The 16,854-nt window shown below is 48.8% G+C and overlaps 7 protein-coding genes across 7 annotated transcripts; 3 read left to right on the plus strand and 4 right to left on the minus strand.

Annotated features, from left to right (window-relative positions):
- Nucleotides 1–106: 106 nt before the first annotated feature.
- Nucleotides 107–1,154, minus strand: LTR84_012511 (uncharacterized protein; the record flags this gene model as incomplete). The annotated part of the gene is made up of 2 exons (XM_064856031.1): nucleotides 107–471; nucleotides 887–1,154. The coding sequence occupies 2 exons, from the start codon at nucleotides 1,152–1,154 to the stop codon at nucleotides 107–109; spliced, it is 633 nt and encodes a 210-aa protein (XP_064707931.1).
- Nucleotides 1,155–4,789: 3,635 nt separating this feature from the next.
- On the plus strand, nucleotides 4,790–5,647 carry LTR84_012512 (uncharacterized protein; the record flags this gene model as incomplete). Its single annotated transcript, XM_064856032.1, has 1 exon — nucleotides 4,790–5,647. The coding sequence occupies one exon, from the start codon at nucleotides 4,790–4,792 to the stop codon at nucleotides 5,645–5,647; it is 858 nt and encodes a 285-aa protein (XP_064707932.1).
- A 323-nt stretch (nucleotides 5,648–5,970) lies between these two features.
- Nucleotides 5,971–7,197, minus strand: LTR84_012513 (uncharacterized protein; the record flags this gene model as incomplete). The annotated part of the gene is made up of 2 exons (XM_064856033.1): nucleotides 5,971–7,098; nucleotides 7,171–7,197. The coding sequence occupies 2 exons, from the start codon at nucleotides 7,195–7,197 to the stop codon at nucleotides 5,971–5,973; spliced, it is 1,155 nt and encodes a 384-aa protein (XP_064707933.1).
- A 1,030-nt stretch (nucleotides 7,198–8,227) lies between these two features.
- On the plus strand, nucleotides 8,228–9,190 carry LTR84_012514 (uncharacterized protein; the record flags this gene model as incomplete). Its single annotated transcript, XM_064856034.1, has 1 exon — nucleotides 8,228–9,190. The coding sequence occupies one exon, from the start codon at nucleotides 8,228–8,230 to the stop codon at nucleotides 9,188–9,190; it is 963 nt and encodes a 320-aa protein (XP_064707934.1).
- Nucleotides 9,191–9,354: 164 nt separating this feature from the next.
- Nucleotides 9,355–9,778, minus strand: LTR84_012515 (uncharacterized protein; the record flags this gene model as incomplete). Its single annotated transcript, XM_064856035.1, has 2 exons — nucleotides 9,355–9,641; nucleotides 9,697–9,778. The coding sequence occupies 2 exons, from the start codon at nucleotides 9,776–9,778 to the stop codon at nucleotides 9,355–9,357; spliced, it is 369 nt and encodes a 122-aa protein (XP_064707935.1).
- A 567-nt stretch (nucleotides 9,779–10,345) lies between these two features.
- LTR84_012516 (uncharacterized protein) lies at nucleotides 10,346–11,392 on the plus strand (the record flags this gene model as incomplete). Its single annotated transcript, XM_064856036.1, has 1 exon — nucleotides 10,346–11,392. One exon carries the CDS (start codon nucleotides 10,346–10,348, stop codon nucleotides 11,390–11,392), a length of 1,047 nt encoding a protein of 348 aa, XP_064707936.1.
- A 1,682-nt stretch (nucleotides 11,393–13,074) lies between these two features.
- LTR84_012517 (uncharacterized protein) lies at nucleotides 13,075–14,211 on the minus strand (the record flags this gene model as incomplete). Its single annotated transcript, XM_064856037.1, has 1 exon — nucleotides 13,075–14,211. One exon carries the CDS (start codon nucleotides 14,209–14,211, stop codon nucleotides 13,075–13,077), a length of 1,137 nt encoding a protein of 378 aa, XP_064707937.1.
- Nucleotides 14,212–16,854: the final 2,643 nt, after the last annotated feature.

Here is a 16,854-nt window from a genome sequence, read left to right on the forward strand (position 1 = left end):
CTGTCCAACTATCGCCCTTGACTCGGCCAACATATCTGTCAGTGCCCTGAAGCCTGTACGTCTTCGGCATGTCCGAGATTTCGACGGACACATTCTGGATTATCCACTAAGGCGAGCGAGTTGATATCAGCAGTGGCTCCGCGGCGGAGGTCATGTGAGGTGGGTATAGCCAAAATTCCGACCAGAGCACCAGCGCGGCGAAGGAAACGATTTTGCTGATCAGAGTGGCTGGCTTGAAAAAATCCAGACGTTCTCCTCTGGTCAGGGTGAAGAAGACCGCCCCTTCTGGCTTCCTCCAGCCAAACCGCTTGCAAGGACGTTGGAGGACCAGTGTGATTAACTCTTTCCAGCTTTTGGCCTCCAACATGCCATTTTGAATGGCATACATGGCAAACAACTTTGTAACATCGATGACGCTATCACGACCCCTCTTGACTGATCTCGAGCCGAAGAGTATCCCTTGGATCGTTTCTGTGCTCAAAATGGAGCAGTGTCAGTATCAGCCCCACGGGTCAGCCGTTGGGCCATCTGAGATACTTGCTTGTAGCCTTTCCGATGAAGAAGGGTTACCAACATTCGAAGTTCTGGTTTCTCCACCGACGATCCCGGTGCTACTAGCTAGATGTCTCCCCATTTGAGATACTCCTCTCCGTTGTACCCATGGGATTGCATGATTCACCAGCTCTTGAAGCGGGCGCCTGCTTGAGTTGGAACGACGAAATTTGTCTTCCCATCAATGTTGAGGGGAACGCCAGAACTGGAACTCTTGCAGTCATGGCTCGCCCCATGTTCGCTCGTTCATAAGTAAGCAAAATAAGAATGGAAGATGAAATCTGGTTCTGTCATGGGGGTAGCCACAGCGCCACAGGACACTTTGGTTTCTCACTGTTTGTGAGGAAGTCACGCTTTTGGTCTCGCCGAAAGGGCGCTGCTGCCTCGGCTTCCTCCGAGTACACACGGGCGATCTCCTCCAATTCATTTGTCCGCCACCCAGAACTATGAGATCGACATACCACGAGTTTTCGGATATATTCGAACCCTCGCCGATCGATGACTTCGTCACCCGTGAGCTCGATTGTCTCCTGGACATGAGTCTCATCGTCTGTTCGGTAGGTATCCATTGTTTGTTTCAGCAGCTCCGGTGTCATTTCCATTTCGTTGATGTTAGCCAGTCCTACTATCTCACTGACTATCTTGTTGATAGTCTTGCCCCATAGCAACTCGCCACAGGTGTATAGTCGTGTGATGATCCCCACCTTCTGCTATTTTGTCTGTCCCAGGCGGTGAATTCTGCCGATGGACTGGAAAATGACATTGATGTTCTCTCGGTCATGTCGAGGAATAGGATCTTATAGCAAGCCGTCTGTAAGTTTAGTCCCACGACTGAACTCCTGGAATTCAACACTAGTATCATCGTCTTATCCTCAGGACTATTGAAATTTGCGTAGATATCCTATCTCTCTGAACCCGACGTCCCAGACCACACTGCGTAGAATTCGATATCCAGGCTGTAGAGGAATGAACAACCATTGCCCTACCTGTTTGGCTAACAAACATATACGACCAATTTTCCCCCTTGAGGCGATGGGAATCTACATACACGGCATCGTGGATGTGCCAGGAAGCATACCGCAACTTTGCACTCTCACCTAAGTGGTGCTCGGCCACGCCCAGACACTCCAGAGCCATCGGGATGCTTGATGTAGGCCGCGTAAAGTGGAAATAGTAGCCGAAACCACAATCATTACCAACTTCAGTCAACTTATGTACCTCCTGTGCGTTATGGTGGTCTGGACGCATGACAAAGTGATAGACTGCGATTGTCAAAGGCAGTGAGGCAGAGGAGGCGATGCACTGTCATACATCTCCCGCCCTTCTTCTCAGGACCTAACAGCTCATCGTTGTTGGAAGAGCCATCAGCCCCTTCAAACTTAGTATTCCTGACCACTTCTCCCTAATATCCTTGTAGTGCTTGCTGGAAGATTCGCTGTATCGGGCTCATCACCCGGGATAGATGATTCAATATCCTTCAACTTGATGTAGTAGCTTCATTTGACATCTACCTGGGTGGTCGGCTCAAGGAGATCGACACCATCCTGGCTTGTAATAGTAGTAGAGTTTGTCAGGATTTGAACTCGAGAAGACAAGTGATTCTAGCCATCTCTCGGTCGAATGTTCGGGATTAGTTCTCCGAGAGCTCGATTCCGAAAAAAGATATGGTCCCCAGTCAAGGTGAGCTTACCCCCTTTTGCTTGTGCTTCCAAGGCGTCCATAATTTCAATCTCTTCACGTTGCCATTGGTTGATACCTGGAATGATTGCTTTCTGGATCTAGCTGATTTTTCGACAGCCGGTATGACCCTCGTCAATAACGAATAAGCTGATAGTCATCGATGGAGTATGGCCGAGGAGTGGCAATTGTCTTTTTCCAATAGTCTTGAAAAATGGATAAGAAAAGGCTGAAATAACTCGAGTCTCATATGTACCTCTACTGCAGACAATAATGGCTTGTGATTGAATGCGAGAGGCACGACGATCTTCAATGATGTTTGCGGGGCGAGTAATTTCCCCATCTCTACCTGGGTGGTCGGGAGAATAGCACCGACCCGAAAGTCGACGCTTGTCATGAGTGCCACGGGAAGGGTTCTGGCCAAGGTGATGTCGAAGTTCACAGTACCCCATTCGAATGCGTGGACAAACCACTTCAGCATAATACCCTTCCCTTCAAAGTGAATAACGTTAGGGTTAGGGTTACCATTGATTTCAACGGCACAAACCCAATACATTGGCACGTCATCGCCGGGTCTCATAACTCTGTCCCCGACTTTGGTTTCGGATGCCATGGTATATCGCAACATCAGCCGCCCGAGGATCTGGCTTAAGACATCTCGAGTCACCGAGCCACCGGGTGATTATGATCCGCAACGGCATGGAGATCCTCGGGTTCACTCTGAAGGTCGAACCCTTCAGTGCTCCCTTTGCATGTCTGCGAACAATCGTGAGAACCTCGTTAGTTTCCGGGTCGACCATATTCGTGTGGCAAAAGGCTTATCTAGTGGCAGCATGATAGAACACTCCTGGCTTGATCTTCTCAAGAAGGCCAAAATCGATTAACCCATCTGCTGGTGCCTATTCATATTTACCGACTAGACGAAGCTCACAAAGTCCGAGGTCATCAAGATTGGGAGCCTCCTCAGCGAGTTCTTCATCGGTCATCTTTGCAACGGCGTGCTTCTCGGCTTCAGCGTGCTCAGATGAAGTTTTAGGCCCTTGTAAGGCCTTTATACTCGGTTCTTTTGAGAGTCATCACGAGCATTTTCAAGACTTCCTCGTCACTGATCTCTGCTCCCTCCGATTGCAAGTCCTCCACACTTGTGAGTCTTCATAATCGTCCTCACCAACACCATCTTCTGAAGTGCCATCCTCATGATCCGAGAGACTGGGCGCATAATCCTTCTCCAAGTCGTCCTTAACCACCAAGTCAGTGACCAGCTTACAAATTCATGGGCGCCTTTACTTACCATGAGATTCTCTTTGGCTGGCAATTATGTCGAGAGAAGATCTTGTGGTCTCCTCACAGAGCCGCCAGTGCATGAAGCGGTGTGATCATGATTGACATGTCAAAGCCGAGCCAAGCCATTCAGGACAAGGGAAAATTTCGTCAGGGGTCGAAGATCCGCCAATGCAACGTCCTGCCTCCAGTAAAGCATAGAGCCGAACTTGGAGAAGGCAATTGATCTCAAGATAGTGTGGCCAGAAACGCGAGATGAGGTATGCGGGTGCAAAAGCGACATTTCACTGGGTCATGTAGCAACTTCAAGCTTTTCACACTTCGAACGGTAGCATTCCCTTCGACGTGGGACACCTTTTCCAACTTCGATGACTTTCGAGATATTCAATTCATGTGTCAGCGTATTCCGAGTCCCTGACTTGGTCCCAGTCAGCTAACTCGTTCGACTCAGGACAACACATATTCAAGACGATTGGCTTTCAAGTCAGGCACAGTGCCCGTGATGGATTGTGAGATCTCAACTCGCCAATATCCATTTCCGTAACGGGCAGCATCACGCGAACCAACTGATATGGACAGGCATATAAGCTATATGTATTGTTGGCAGCGGATCTCAGCACAGAAGAGTTTGGGTCTCTGGATCCGTGAAGCCGAAACAACTTTGCATCTTGAGGTTCATGGCATGGCAGGTTGTTTCTGTGCTTATCAACACCGATGCAAAATATGCGGAGCGAAGATAGCGAGAACCGGTTTGTCAGTTCGCTGTGGACATTGATGCAAGAGAACTGGAGGAATTTGGTAGGTCTTTTATATCTGCAATGATGTCTTCCACGGAGGATTATGAGTCGTCGCTTTGTCACGTACGTTTTGGTTTGAAATGGGTTTTCTGTTGGGGTTCTGGCTTGTTGTTCAATTTGCTACGATGGGACACCCCTGGACGAGAAAAAATTTCAGCGTTCGATGCTTCTTCACACCGTCAAGCGAGCAATTGGTTTGCTGCCTGATGAACACACCAAAATGGTAGAATGAATGTTCAACTACATGACCAACCAGCGTCTCATATCCCGACAGGCTCCTAGGGACCATCCATTGCCAAGCAGGGAGCTTCACGTGACGAGTGAAGGAGGTTTCTTGTAGGGAAGCAAAGTCCGAGTTTCACCCTGGAGCAAAGAGCCCGAGGCTGGCGTTCTTACGTAACCTTGAGATTCTCCAACATCACGTATTTCAAGATGTTAGTTATTAGGAAGCTTTTCAACCTTGGTACTATGGTAAACCAAACATGATAATACAGCGTCGCATTGGGCACATAGCCCGAAGGTTGACTTCAACGACGAACGATGCCGTGACAATTCGACAATATTCCGCTGCGGCGGTGCCGAAGACGGAGGAGCCCAAAACCCCAGTATCGCCTCGATGGCTCTCGGACACCAAAACACGCATCGGCAAATGTATAACATTCGGGCTGCCGGCGCCTCTCGTGGATGAAGCGGGCAAGATCCTCCGCGTGCTTGGTACGGACTGGCGCAATCTCGTTGCCGGCAGTGAAGGGTACCTGACGGACAAAGAACGGGCAGGCCTCCACCGGCAGAGCATCGTCTGGGGCGAACAGGATTCGATGGGCCATGTCAACAACGTCATGTACGTGCGATTCGCTGAGAGCGGGCGCTGTAACTGGACGCGTAACATCGGACAGTACTTCGACCCCCGGCATAAGACGGCATGGGAAGAGCTACTGACGAACCGCGGGATCGGTCTGATCCTCAAGAGCATCACCGTCGATTTCAAGTTTCCCATGACCTGGCCCGACCGGATTTCGGTCTATCATAAGCTGAGATCGAGGCCGGATGAGTCGACGCAGTCGATGGTTCTGGACGTCATGATTCTCTCCGAAGGCAAACAGCGACCCGCCGCGCGGTGTTTGGAGGACGTCGTGGTCTATGATTATAAAGTGGGCAAGAAAAGTCGGCTGGAACCATTTATGTTGGCAAAATTCAAGGAGATTTACGATCTCCAGGAGGCAGCCAAAACGGAGAATCTGGAGAAGATTCAGTCGATCGAACAGCAAGTGCGACGTCTAGAGACAGAGAGCTGGGATCGACCTGACGCCAAGGAGGACTTTGGTAGTGCTGCAGCATGATGTTCTCGTCTCTTGCGAACACATGTTTGACATACTCTGGATGGTAACATTTGTACAGCCCTACGGTGGAAGAATTTTGTACATGCCACAATGTTATTTCGTCTCAAACATGTAGAAATTTGTCTGGTAGAGGCTGACAGGAAGAAGTATGTTTTGGAAGCTCCGAGACATTTCTCCATGAGTCATATAGTATCTAGATGATTTGTACACAGCCAGCCCCCAATTCGTTATGAGAAGATTAAAGAAATCCTGCCTGTCTGGAATATGCCCTCAGAAGTTACAAGGCAGTATGGTGCTCAGATCCGTATTGTTGTTGCCAGTGCTTATTCAGTATCTTTGGTGCCCCTCTTGATACTACCAAATCGCTTTTTCAAACCTCCACTGAGCCTCTTGCTCATACTGCTACTTCTGTTGACGCGAGCTTCACCATCATCCCAACCAGTAGTAGCAATGGCACCACCGCCACTGGGTTCACGACTGTGACCACCCCGATGATCCCGCGGGTTGGTCTTCATTTCGATACCATCGGGAGCTACCTTTTCATCGCGAAGTTTACTCTCCTTAAGCGCTTTCTCAATGCTATAGCTCGGTTCACCCTTGCCCTTGATATCGTCGGGGTGATACTGAACACCAGGCCAACGCTTGTAAGCGCCACCAGCAGCATTATTATCGATCATCATATTCTCGCCTTCCTCATAGGTGTACAACCGACCATTGCGGTCGTATGATCCGGGCGCATAGGCGGCAACACCATCAAGCGGACGATGGTGCTGAACACTGTCGATGATCTTTTCTCTTGGTGTCGCTCTGAGAGCTTCTTCGTTCGAGTCTTTCAGCGCAGCCAGAGGGGAATTGGTTGTGTTGTTCCTTGCGAACAGTGTAGCATCATATGGACCTCCATGGTGATAAGAGCCAAGTCCACTGTCATCCAAACTATCAATTGTGTCGGGGCGGATTTGATGCTTTCGTGTCATGTGTCGAGCACGATCTGCTGTATGTTTCTCCTTCACCAGTGTATCCAGTGGTCGATGGGACATGTCGCCGGGGTAGCGCTGTCCAAGAGAGCTAGTCCTTCGTCTACCTGTCTTGTTCTCACCAAATGCTTCTTGCCGATGGGAAGGAGAGAGGGGCGAGGTGGATGAGTTAATGTTGACTGGTGATTGGGGAGGATATCTTCCGTTGGGAGAATTAGCTGAAGGTGGTGGAGAGGGGTATGAAGCAGCCTTGTTGCTGGTGCTGTTGAGGGAGACACTGCGTCGAATGTCCGACGTCGCGGGAGCACCAGAGCTTTTTCGATATGGATTGGTCTTGGATAGTCGTCTTCCAGGAGGGGACTGCGGCGTGGATGGCTTTACTGGAGGAAATGTAGTACCAGGCCGGAAAGTGTTTCCTGGACCATCTTCTTGGGAAGGTTCAGGCGCGTTCAGAGGGTCGAGAAGATACTTGGTCGCCTTATTGAAGCAGGATATGTCAGTTGAGCTCACGGATTGGAGGAAGTCGAGATCAAGGAATCATGCACATACCCAATCTTTGTCACTGGTGGACTCCATCTCCGGTGGTTAGGTGATTAATTGAAGGAGAACGTGAGAGTCTATGGTAAATGATGTGCAAGAGATGACGAAAAAGAATCGAGGGACTGAGAAATGAATAGATTTATCGGATATACGATGATTGAAGGCAGATCAAAAGAGATAGGATCCCAGATCAACTTGGAACACGGACCACATGTAAAATGTACCTAGGTATCCATAGAGAGAATCAAGATGGAATCAGTTGGGCTTCAGGCTTGGGGTGTGAAGCGAGAGGCGTGGAAGCTGCCCTGCCAATTGAGGGTGGGGAGACAGATGTCATGGTGGATTTTCGATTTTGGGTGGTGGTGATGAATTGTTCGGTACGGGGGGCGGTAGGCGGAGCGGGAACATGGTTGCTGGTCCCCCTGGTTCTTTTAGGTCTGGTTGATGATGGCATCCCCCAGATTTGCCTACCAAGGCACTTGTGAGTAGGGGCATTAGGCATAACAACCGCCTAACGGTGTACTAGGCACGCCCTTGGCTAGTGAGAGTCGACGTCATATCCAAGTCCTTGTCCCAGCAATTGCACACAATAACATCACCACCACAGGTACCTACGAGTAACAACAATATCATTGTGGCAGGCACAGACTACAATAATGCAACATCAGCAAGGTACACGTCCAGAGAGCTATTCTTAGAACGGATGTGTGCATTCTCGTCACAAGCAAGAGAATCCTCAATCGGACGCGCAATCCCTCGTTCTATCAACATTACTGTGCGGACCCCCAGGGACTTGTTTTCCCGGCCGCTGCCGGTTTCTCTACTTCGCGCAAATCAATAGTCTTCACCTCGGCAACATCCCTGCACGTACAACCACTATCTGAGACATTGTCTTCGTCACCAGCCTTCTCTTCGAATATCAGCCTCCAAAGCTCAATCACTCTGACTGAGCCCCCTGGCGTTGCCACATCGCTCCAAGAAGCATTTCAAAACGTGGACAGTCATATTGGCAGACCCCGACGATCACCTTGGCAGGTACCAAAGCCATGTTTTTGGATCACCAAACATGTTGGTTACTTATTCCGACTCAAGTTCTGAAAGCGACCATGACAACATGTCGAGCATAAATCCTGCTCCAAAACGAAGGGCTGAGGTTGAGCTACCTGATCGGAATTCTCAAAAGCCACCACCTCTGCCCTCCACTTTTCACTCGCTCTACACTGCTGCTGCTCGAACCTCTACCACTGATGATCCGACTTTACATGCGGGCCGCATTCGTCAAGTCCCACACGTGGTAGGTAATTGGCCCACTCATATCTATCTCGAATGGTATCCCTCGCCAATAGATGTGGCTCTCCTCGAGGATATTATCAAACAGGTATCAGTCAACATTAATCCAGAGGGTACCGCTCATCCAAAGAAAGTCTTGATCCATGATTTTTTGCGATCGGATCTTGGGGCATTGCTGCCACTCCACATCAGTCTATCTGCTCCACTCGTACTAAGAACCGAGCAGAAGAAACTTTTTGAAGAAAGCCTTATTGCCCGATTGAAACAATTACGTGTAAGTACATTTACAGTAAATGTTGTCGGATTAGACTGGGTCTCCAACCACGATGCCACCAGATTCTTCCTCGTACTGAGGCTGAGCATGCCTGCAGGTGATGAATTGAATGTGCTCCTGAATGCATGTAACACATCAGCTCGGGAGTTTAGGCTGACGCAGCTCTATGTTGTCCCAGCGGAGGCTGATGTGTCCGCCGACCAGGGAGAACTCCTCCGCATATCAGACCATTCTAGTGCGTTTCACATCAGTGTTGCGTGGACACTCCAGAAACCAACTGAGGAGGCTGCACGTCAGCTCTCCTCTGTAATTGTGCACCAATGCCGAGGTCTTGAGATGAGGTTTGATACCCTCAAGTTGAAAATGGGAAACACGGTGCTCGACATCTCGCTCGAAAAAAGTGACGAGGATCGCCGTTCACCAACAGCAGGAAAAGACCCTGACTGGGCGGGATTGAAAACTTGATGGAGGTTCTGCACTTTCAAGGACCCAAGCGTCGTTCGAGCCCTCTTTGAGTTTGGCGAGTGAGCTGAATGAGAGGACGAGTAGTATTGTGAGAAAAGTCGAGAATCCATCTTTGAGCACGACTCCTCGAATTGAGGTGTGATTGAAGGTCAGATTGTGGCAGCTCAGCTCTTCAACAATTTATTCCTCTTTTCTCTTCGCCTTCTTCGCTCTACCAATTTTCTGTGCATCTTCTCCGCCATCTTTTCATAGCGTTCCTTCTCTTCTTTAGCCTTCCTTCGATCCTTGATGGCTTGGATTTTTCGATTGCGTTCCTGCTCTTTGTCTTCTTTGAGCTCTGCCTCTCGAGCCTTGGTTGCCTGCTTGATCTTGTCTGCTTCTTTTCTCTTGGCGTAAGAGGTTTGGCCTGCTGTTGGCCGGAATGCTGTTTTGGGAGCGTGCCAGTTTTTGCCTGTCAATTAAATCAGTACGTGTGGCTGGTCAGTCGAACATTCGTCTGCACATACCATTCACCCGGAGACCATATTGTTTTGCTGGTTGCAGTGGCTCAACAGGCGATTGCTCTACAAGCGACGAAGTCGATTCCATGATGATTACCCTATATCGGAGCACAGTTGTTCTGGACTCTGCGTGGTTGCAGTCTGGAGTTATCCGAGTCCTGGCTGCTGCATGAAAAAAGTGGCAGAAAATGGAGGGATCGCACCTTGATTAGGCTTATCTTATCTTAGCGTCGGGCTGATTCGCGACCTAATCCCCATTTGGACTATAGCGTCTGTCGAAAAAAGACTCGCGACATCGGCCACGCAATGTCGGTGATGCAGCTTTTTCGCAAAAATTTGTATTTCAAGCCATGCAAAACTGTTCCAGCGGGTCTTACTGAGCCATTCAGATGCCTACTCCTTCTCAGTAGTAGTCGCTTTTCATATCTTGGTTCTAGCCTCGATTGGATCTCTCACATGGGTGGCGGCCACCACCACCTTTGAGTCTCGACGTGGCACTCGCCCTCGTTCTGGTTGACACCGCTGCTTCAACTTTCTTCAAAAAGGCCCCTCATGTGTTTGAGGTCCTAACAGTGCTATAACACAACATGTCCCTACAATAACAATAGCTTTTCCCCTCCTCCTCATGCAATCCGAGAATACCAATCATTTCCAAATGGCGGCCTTCAAAAACGACAACCCCACCGTCGCGGGCCTACACGAGGCCAGTGAGCCAGCCACACCTACACCTGAGATACCAACTTATTCGAGCCAGTCTGTTGAGGCGTTAAAAGATATCCTCTATGGTTCAACCGCTGGTATACTGGGCAAGTTCGTGGAATACCCATTCGATACTGTCAAAGTCCGGTTGCAGTCACAATCACATCAACCTGGCTCTCAAGCATTAGCAGGTCCACTCGATGCCTTTGCTGCTGCATTCCGCAGTCCTGAAGGGCCCATGGTGTCTCTGTATCGGGGTATCAGTGCTCCTTTGATAGGAGCGGCTGTGGAAACTTCATCCTTATTCTTCAGCTACCGGGTTGCCCAAGAGTTGGTCATTGCCAATACCCCATCCTTACGACGACAAAGGGATCAAGGTGCGGGCAAAGTTGAATTGCCTTTCTCGGCCCTCCTTGGTTGTGGTGCAGCCTCCGGTGCTTTTACGTCCCTGCTACTCACACCAATCGAGCTGATTAAATGTAAGATGCAAGTTTTACCTCCACCTCAGATGGCATCGCAATTGGGTTATACTCGACCCAAGGCTCCTGGTCCTTTACAACTTATCAAGGCCGTGTTTAGGAATCACGGTCTATTGGGTTTCTGGCATGGTCACATGGGCACTTTGATCCGAGAAACTGGCGGCTCGGCTGCATGGTTCGGTTCTTACGAAGCCGTAAAAATGCTCTTTCTGAAAGCTGATTCTTCACTTTCACAAATCTCAGACGTGAAAATTTGGCAACAGATGTTGGCTGGGGCAGCAGCAGGCATGTCCTACAACTTCGTGTTTTACCCAGCTGATACGATCAAATCTCGTATGCAGACTGTGTCTGTCGACACAATTGGAGCCAATCAGTTGAGCTTTGTCGCAACAGGTCGACAACTGTGGCGTGAGCAGGGATTAAGAGGATTTTATCGTGGTTGTGGCATTACGGTATTCCGGGCCGCACCCAGCTCAGCAATCATTTTCAGTATTTATGAAGCATTACGGCGATATCTTGGCTGAGCATGAACTTTTTGTTGTCTGCTTTAGAAGCAGTACAATTTACTTTTGAAAAAAAGTTCTTGTCATAGAACTCCTGAAAGTTCAAACTCGGTTTCTCCGACACTCGGACTGGTGTCACTCGTGGTCAAAGGGCAGAGAAAGAGGCAGCAACAGGCCCCAAGATATGATATGGACACATGTCTTCTGAGCACATTCCGTTGCACACATCCCAAGCCCCCGTGCCCAATCTCTCTCAGCAGTATGAATTATGACGCTGTTGCGAAACAGAAAACACACCCAACGTTCCGTCAAGAATCGGGGCGGGTGTCAAACCCAATTTGCAAGGTCACATGCTCATGAACGCAATCACGCCGAGAGAAGTGCGTCAAACTCGCCGTGGCACTCATCCGCCACAAACACCTGCCACCGTGCTGTGTAAGCGATTATGTATGTGTCGAACATGCAGAGACAGATGAAGATGGCCATATGTCATTTATTTATGTAGCCATCAGACCCAAAAGAAAACCCGCGAAGGCGGGTATGGATGATTCACGGGAGAATATCTCCCGCTACAGTGTCTTGTTCCCAAGATGCCCCCCAATGTTATTAAGTGCCATTGTTACGACTACTAAAAGTCCACCCACTTCCAATCCAATCTTGTTTGTGACGAGGCTACAGTCTCCATGAGGATTTTTGAGTTAGGTATATCAATTATCAATCATCACCACAATTTCATTCCAAGGTGCTCCTTCTCCTTCTCCTTCTCATCATCAGAGTCCGACTCAGAATCATCCTCTTGGCTCCCACTCATTTAATATTTATATAGATATAGATAAAGGAAATACGACGATGTCGATCGACCGTGCCCACACCTTTCTCGTCTCCGTCTTCATTCTCATGTTCCTCTTCTTATCCATCGGCCCCATATATTGGGCCTTTTGACCATGGTTGGATCCCTTGTAGCAAGAGCGGAAATCTTCATTCTCCGGCTCGAGTACGCGAAGTTACTTCACCAGCCACTTGGGGCTGCGCAGCGTACAGCGCAGTGAATTTTGTTGCTTGTGTTTGGGCACTGCATAGTTCCGGAATTGTGGAAGAGTCAGTCAATGGGCCATTATGGACCCGGATTGGGTTGTGTCCTTGTTTGATACCACGTGGAAGACCACAACCACAGGAAGGGGACAGCGACATAGAGTCCTTTTATCGAGACTTTACGTCCTTATCGCATTCATCATCATATAAAGGTAAGTAATCCTCGATGACCTCAGCTGGCCGCTTCAGGAATATTTTCGCGGCCATTGTTGCAAGATGGATCGTCAGTAGTGTGAAGAATGCCTCGGCGTGATGATTCGCAGAACATGGCAAGCCAGAGCTAACCCAGTAATTAGGTTGCAGAGCAATTCTAGCGTTGACGGTCTTTTTTCTGATGTTGGTCTGACGTCGCAAGAATATTTTTCTGAGTACCTTGAGATCATATTCCAGATAGTCCTTCGAGTCGGTTCCTTCTAGCGTCATGTGTCGCGTGAAACGTTCCTAGGGATATCGAACATCAGAGCATCATATCGTCTTCCAGCGGGTGCTAATTGCGATCTGATCAAGGCTCAAAATCTTGAGTTGGGTTGTTGGAAACGGTGGTTCGGATATAGACTTGTAAAGATAACAAGGACCCGCCGTATATATAGTTCAGTCCAACTCCACTCATCTCAAGTGAGTAAGAGTAATCCCCCTTGAGCTTTCAAGACGTCTTCCCAATCGGCAACAGTATCGAGATTACTGCTCTGAGAAGCGTGCTTCGTTTTGCGGTCCCATAACTCCTCGAGAATCTCCAGAGCAGAGAGCACGTTGATGAAATTGCGCTTCTCTAAAATCATCCTCAAACGATTGCGGATCATATCGAGTAGAGTGATGTCAGTTGGATCCACTTCACCTCCAGCCATAAACAACGGAAAGAGGAGTGCCGATTCCGGGATATCGTTCAGCGGAATCTTCGAGACATGCGCGAGAAGCTGGCCAGCTTGAAACTTCAATCCGGCGCTGATGGAGGCTATGACACCGTTCATGTATTCTTCGGAATGAATAGTGTGATTCATACTTTGACTGAGATGAAGCAGGCCACGAATTCGTCGATAAACATGTATCAGGGCAGCGCTACGATATGCATATGCCACTGCGGCTAGCTCAGGTTTCGCCGAGGCGTCACATCTCCAATCGTGCAGTTTCTGCTTCACCTCAAGGTATGCCTCCAAAGAAGCTGCAAATTGCTGTTTTGTGGTCTCAGGCACTGGCTCATCAGGACTGCTGACAGCAAATAACATATCGTGGCCATGAGAACTGGCTTCAGATATGAAAGTGAGTACTTCTGAGGCTACACCCAGGTAAGTGTCGACCACATCTGTGATGCCCTCGAGATATTCGGCGTTTATCAACGGTGGTCGTCCCAAAGTCACGCTGGCCAGTACATCATGATAGGCGAAATTGCGTAGGACCCACTGGCCTTCGGGACTTTGCTTAAAAACTTCGGGACCCGTTATAATTGCTTTGCTAGAGAGCCCTGTGCATTTGGCGGATTCGATGATATGTTTGGCGCCCATTAAATGGTTGTACCAGCCCGCTCGGTCGCCTTGACAGACCTCAGAGGTGAGAAGAACCAAACACGCGGCAGTATTCGTCTCGTGGGAAGAGATACTGTCCGCTGGGGACATCACTGCTTTTGCAAGTGCGTTGAGAGCTATCGACCGGGCTTCAAGTGCTGTAGTTTCGTACGATTGGTCAACGCTAGCAAGATGTCCAGCTGACCAGGCAACTAGGGCTTCGGAAAGAACTTTTGATTCCATCGCCATCGGGAGGTAAGCTGCAAGATTGGTGAGCACAGGGAGTACACAACCTATTGGCTACATTCTTACCGGACAAAAACGAATTATGTTGGTGAGATATTGACAAGAGACCTGTCAAGATATTGACATAGTGCCTCATGATATGTCTCCTCGTAAGGAAATCGATCCCTCCGTGCTCACGTAGAGGCTCCCAATTTAACGACAGGTTCGTAATGGGAAGTGAAATTTCCGTCGTGCTGGAAGCGGATGCTGGAGGGGGCACAACTTGACGAGCAGGTTCCCGAATGCATTCGAGATTGAGCCGTTGACAGGTTCCACATATCGGGAATTTGTTGTCTAGGCACTTCTTCCGCCTGTACAAACGTATCAATAACGAACACTGGAGTTACAAAGCAGTAGATACGAATCCCTCTTACCTGTACCTGCATGTCAAACAGCCAGTCTTATCGTGCTTCGATCCTTTCCGTTTCCTGACCAGCTCATTACTCTTTGCCTCCATCGTAAGATTGATATATGTAGATTTTACCCTGCCGGTATCGGGAGATCATACCGCCGTTTTGAAGATCATCGTTCGCGTTTCTCATTAGTACTTGCTTCAGTGCAGAGATGGGCGTCTCCAGGACACATTAGTCATCCTCAGAGCTCATACATGGCATTGTGCAGGGCCAACAACAGACAAGAGAGCGAATCAATGTAATATCTATGCATACGTCGATACTCTCCTGAGCTATTTGCGATCTCTTCCTGACGGTGACAATGAAGATATCTCTCTTCTTTTGCAGAGGTCACGTCAAAGTTGAAGTTAGGTTTGATCGATTTGGCTCCGAAGCGTCAGCCTCATCGGGATCGCTTACTAGTGTCTTGGCATCAAGATACTCTCCAACTTGAACACCCGCAACGTCACTTGTGTGCACACCTTTCTCATCTATGGAGCGCATTGTCATGTATTACCGACCACGTCCTAGCCCCATCGTCCAGCCATCTAGCCGCCAAAGTTGATGAATGCTTCTCCGTCAATGAAGTGACATGGTTCCCTTGTAAGACTAAGACACTATTCTTGAACCCTGTTCAGGTCAGTCAACGTGTTCATCCAGAAGGTCATCCAGGAATGGTATCCGTTTGACTCTCATTCATTTCCACGACGAAGGCCACGATGGAGTCCGCATTCGAAACCTCATAGGAAGAAGGACCAGTGGCGTACAAAGAACATAGGAAGCTGGTGTCGAGATGAAAGCCGATGCATGAACGAGAGCCGTGACTGTCTTTTTGGTGGGTGCATATGTCTAAACAATCCGCAGTCCTTGCGGCGGGCACTTGAAGAGAGACCTTTGCGCCTATTGGCTTAACATTCATGCAACCAATGTAACGTCGACCTTCCTTGACAATTTCAGTTGAGGCATGACAGTATTGCGGCAGCGGATCACGTCGCTCGGAGACGGACCAAAGGTCCGACGCAGGTACTGGCGGACTCAGCTTCGATTTGATGAAGCATGTGCTCTTAGCTGAATAGTAGGTCACTCCAACGCAAAAGGGGTGGTCGCTGCACTTCTGTAAGCATGTGAAGTGGTCGTCAACATTGTAATAGGTGGCAATGTCACCGCCTGGGCGGTCGATGCCCCGGCATGTGTAGTACGAGTTTCGATAAGATTTATCCTTTTCAAGGGTTCCATCACACGTGCTACTAGATGTTGGCGCTAATGTTGGCAATAATATTGGCGTCGACGTCGTAAATGTCGTCAATGTCGTGGATGTAGATATGGGTGTCGATGTCGTTCCTAATGCTACAGACTGGAGCACTGATATCGCAGATTCGAGCACTGACACGGCAGATGAGATTTTCCCGCCGTTTTGACTGGCGGTAGCATCTGCTCGCCTATTCTGTCTTAAGACGAAAGCAGTGGTGGTAGTTGTCGGGGCGTGTTGTAAATAGCTCTCAGAAGAAGGGAGCCACCCAGGAACAGCAACTCCTTTAACTGCTGCCAGCTTGCACGCAAGCAGCATCAGAAGAGCTTTGTGTTGCATGATTTGGAAATCTCAAGGCTTTTTGGAGAGACGTTACCTTATTGACAGGCGGAAAACTTAAGTAGAACAACCCTAGGAAGAAACAATCGCAGGCTGAGGAAATGGCTCTTACTTAAATGGCCCTCAAGTGATCGGCTCGTGATTTACATTTTTGAGTTATATATACTACCTCCATAGTGAAACCTAGTGGGGATACAACATGAAGGTTAAAAACTAGAGATGGAGCTTCCTAGTCCATAACTCTCCACGCTGATACGCGTTCCGGTAGATTGTGGATTAATGGGAATTGGGCAGCGAGAAAGCCTAAACAAACAGTTCGGGGGATTAAAGTCGTGGAATTGCCGTCGGTAATAAGTTTAGATTGCCATGACCAAGTTAGAAACATGTTAATATTTGATAATTTTCATATAGATTCTCCATGGAATGGGTTCACAGAGGTACTCAAAGCTAAAATTATCGCTAGCAGAGTTTACATGGATCATATTTTCGAAGTGAACCTCTGTATTAGGCACCGGCCATTGGGCGCGTGTACTCTACACAAATACTCTGAACAACGATATGGTAGTATTCTTCTCTAAGAACTATGGGGCCAAGTTAGTACTACGGGGTTTGGCCCCATAGCAAATG

The sequence above is a fragment of the Exophiala bonariae genome, assembly GCF_035927105.1.
Source record: "Exophiala bonariae strain CCFEE 5792 chromosome Unknown scaffold_8, whole genome shotgun sequence".
Lineage (NCBI taxonomy): Eukaryota > Fungi > Ascomycota > Eurotiomycetes > Chaetothyriales > Herpotrichiellaceae > Exophiala > Exophiala bonariae.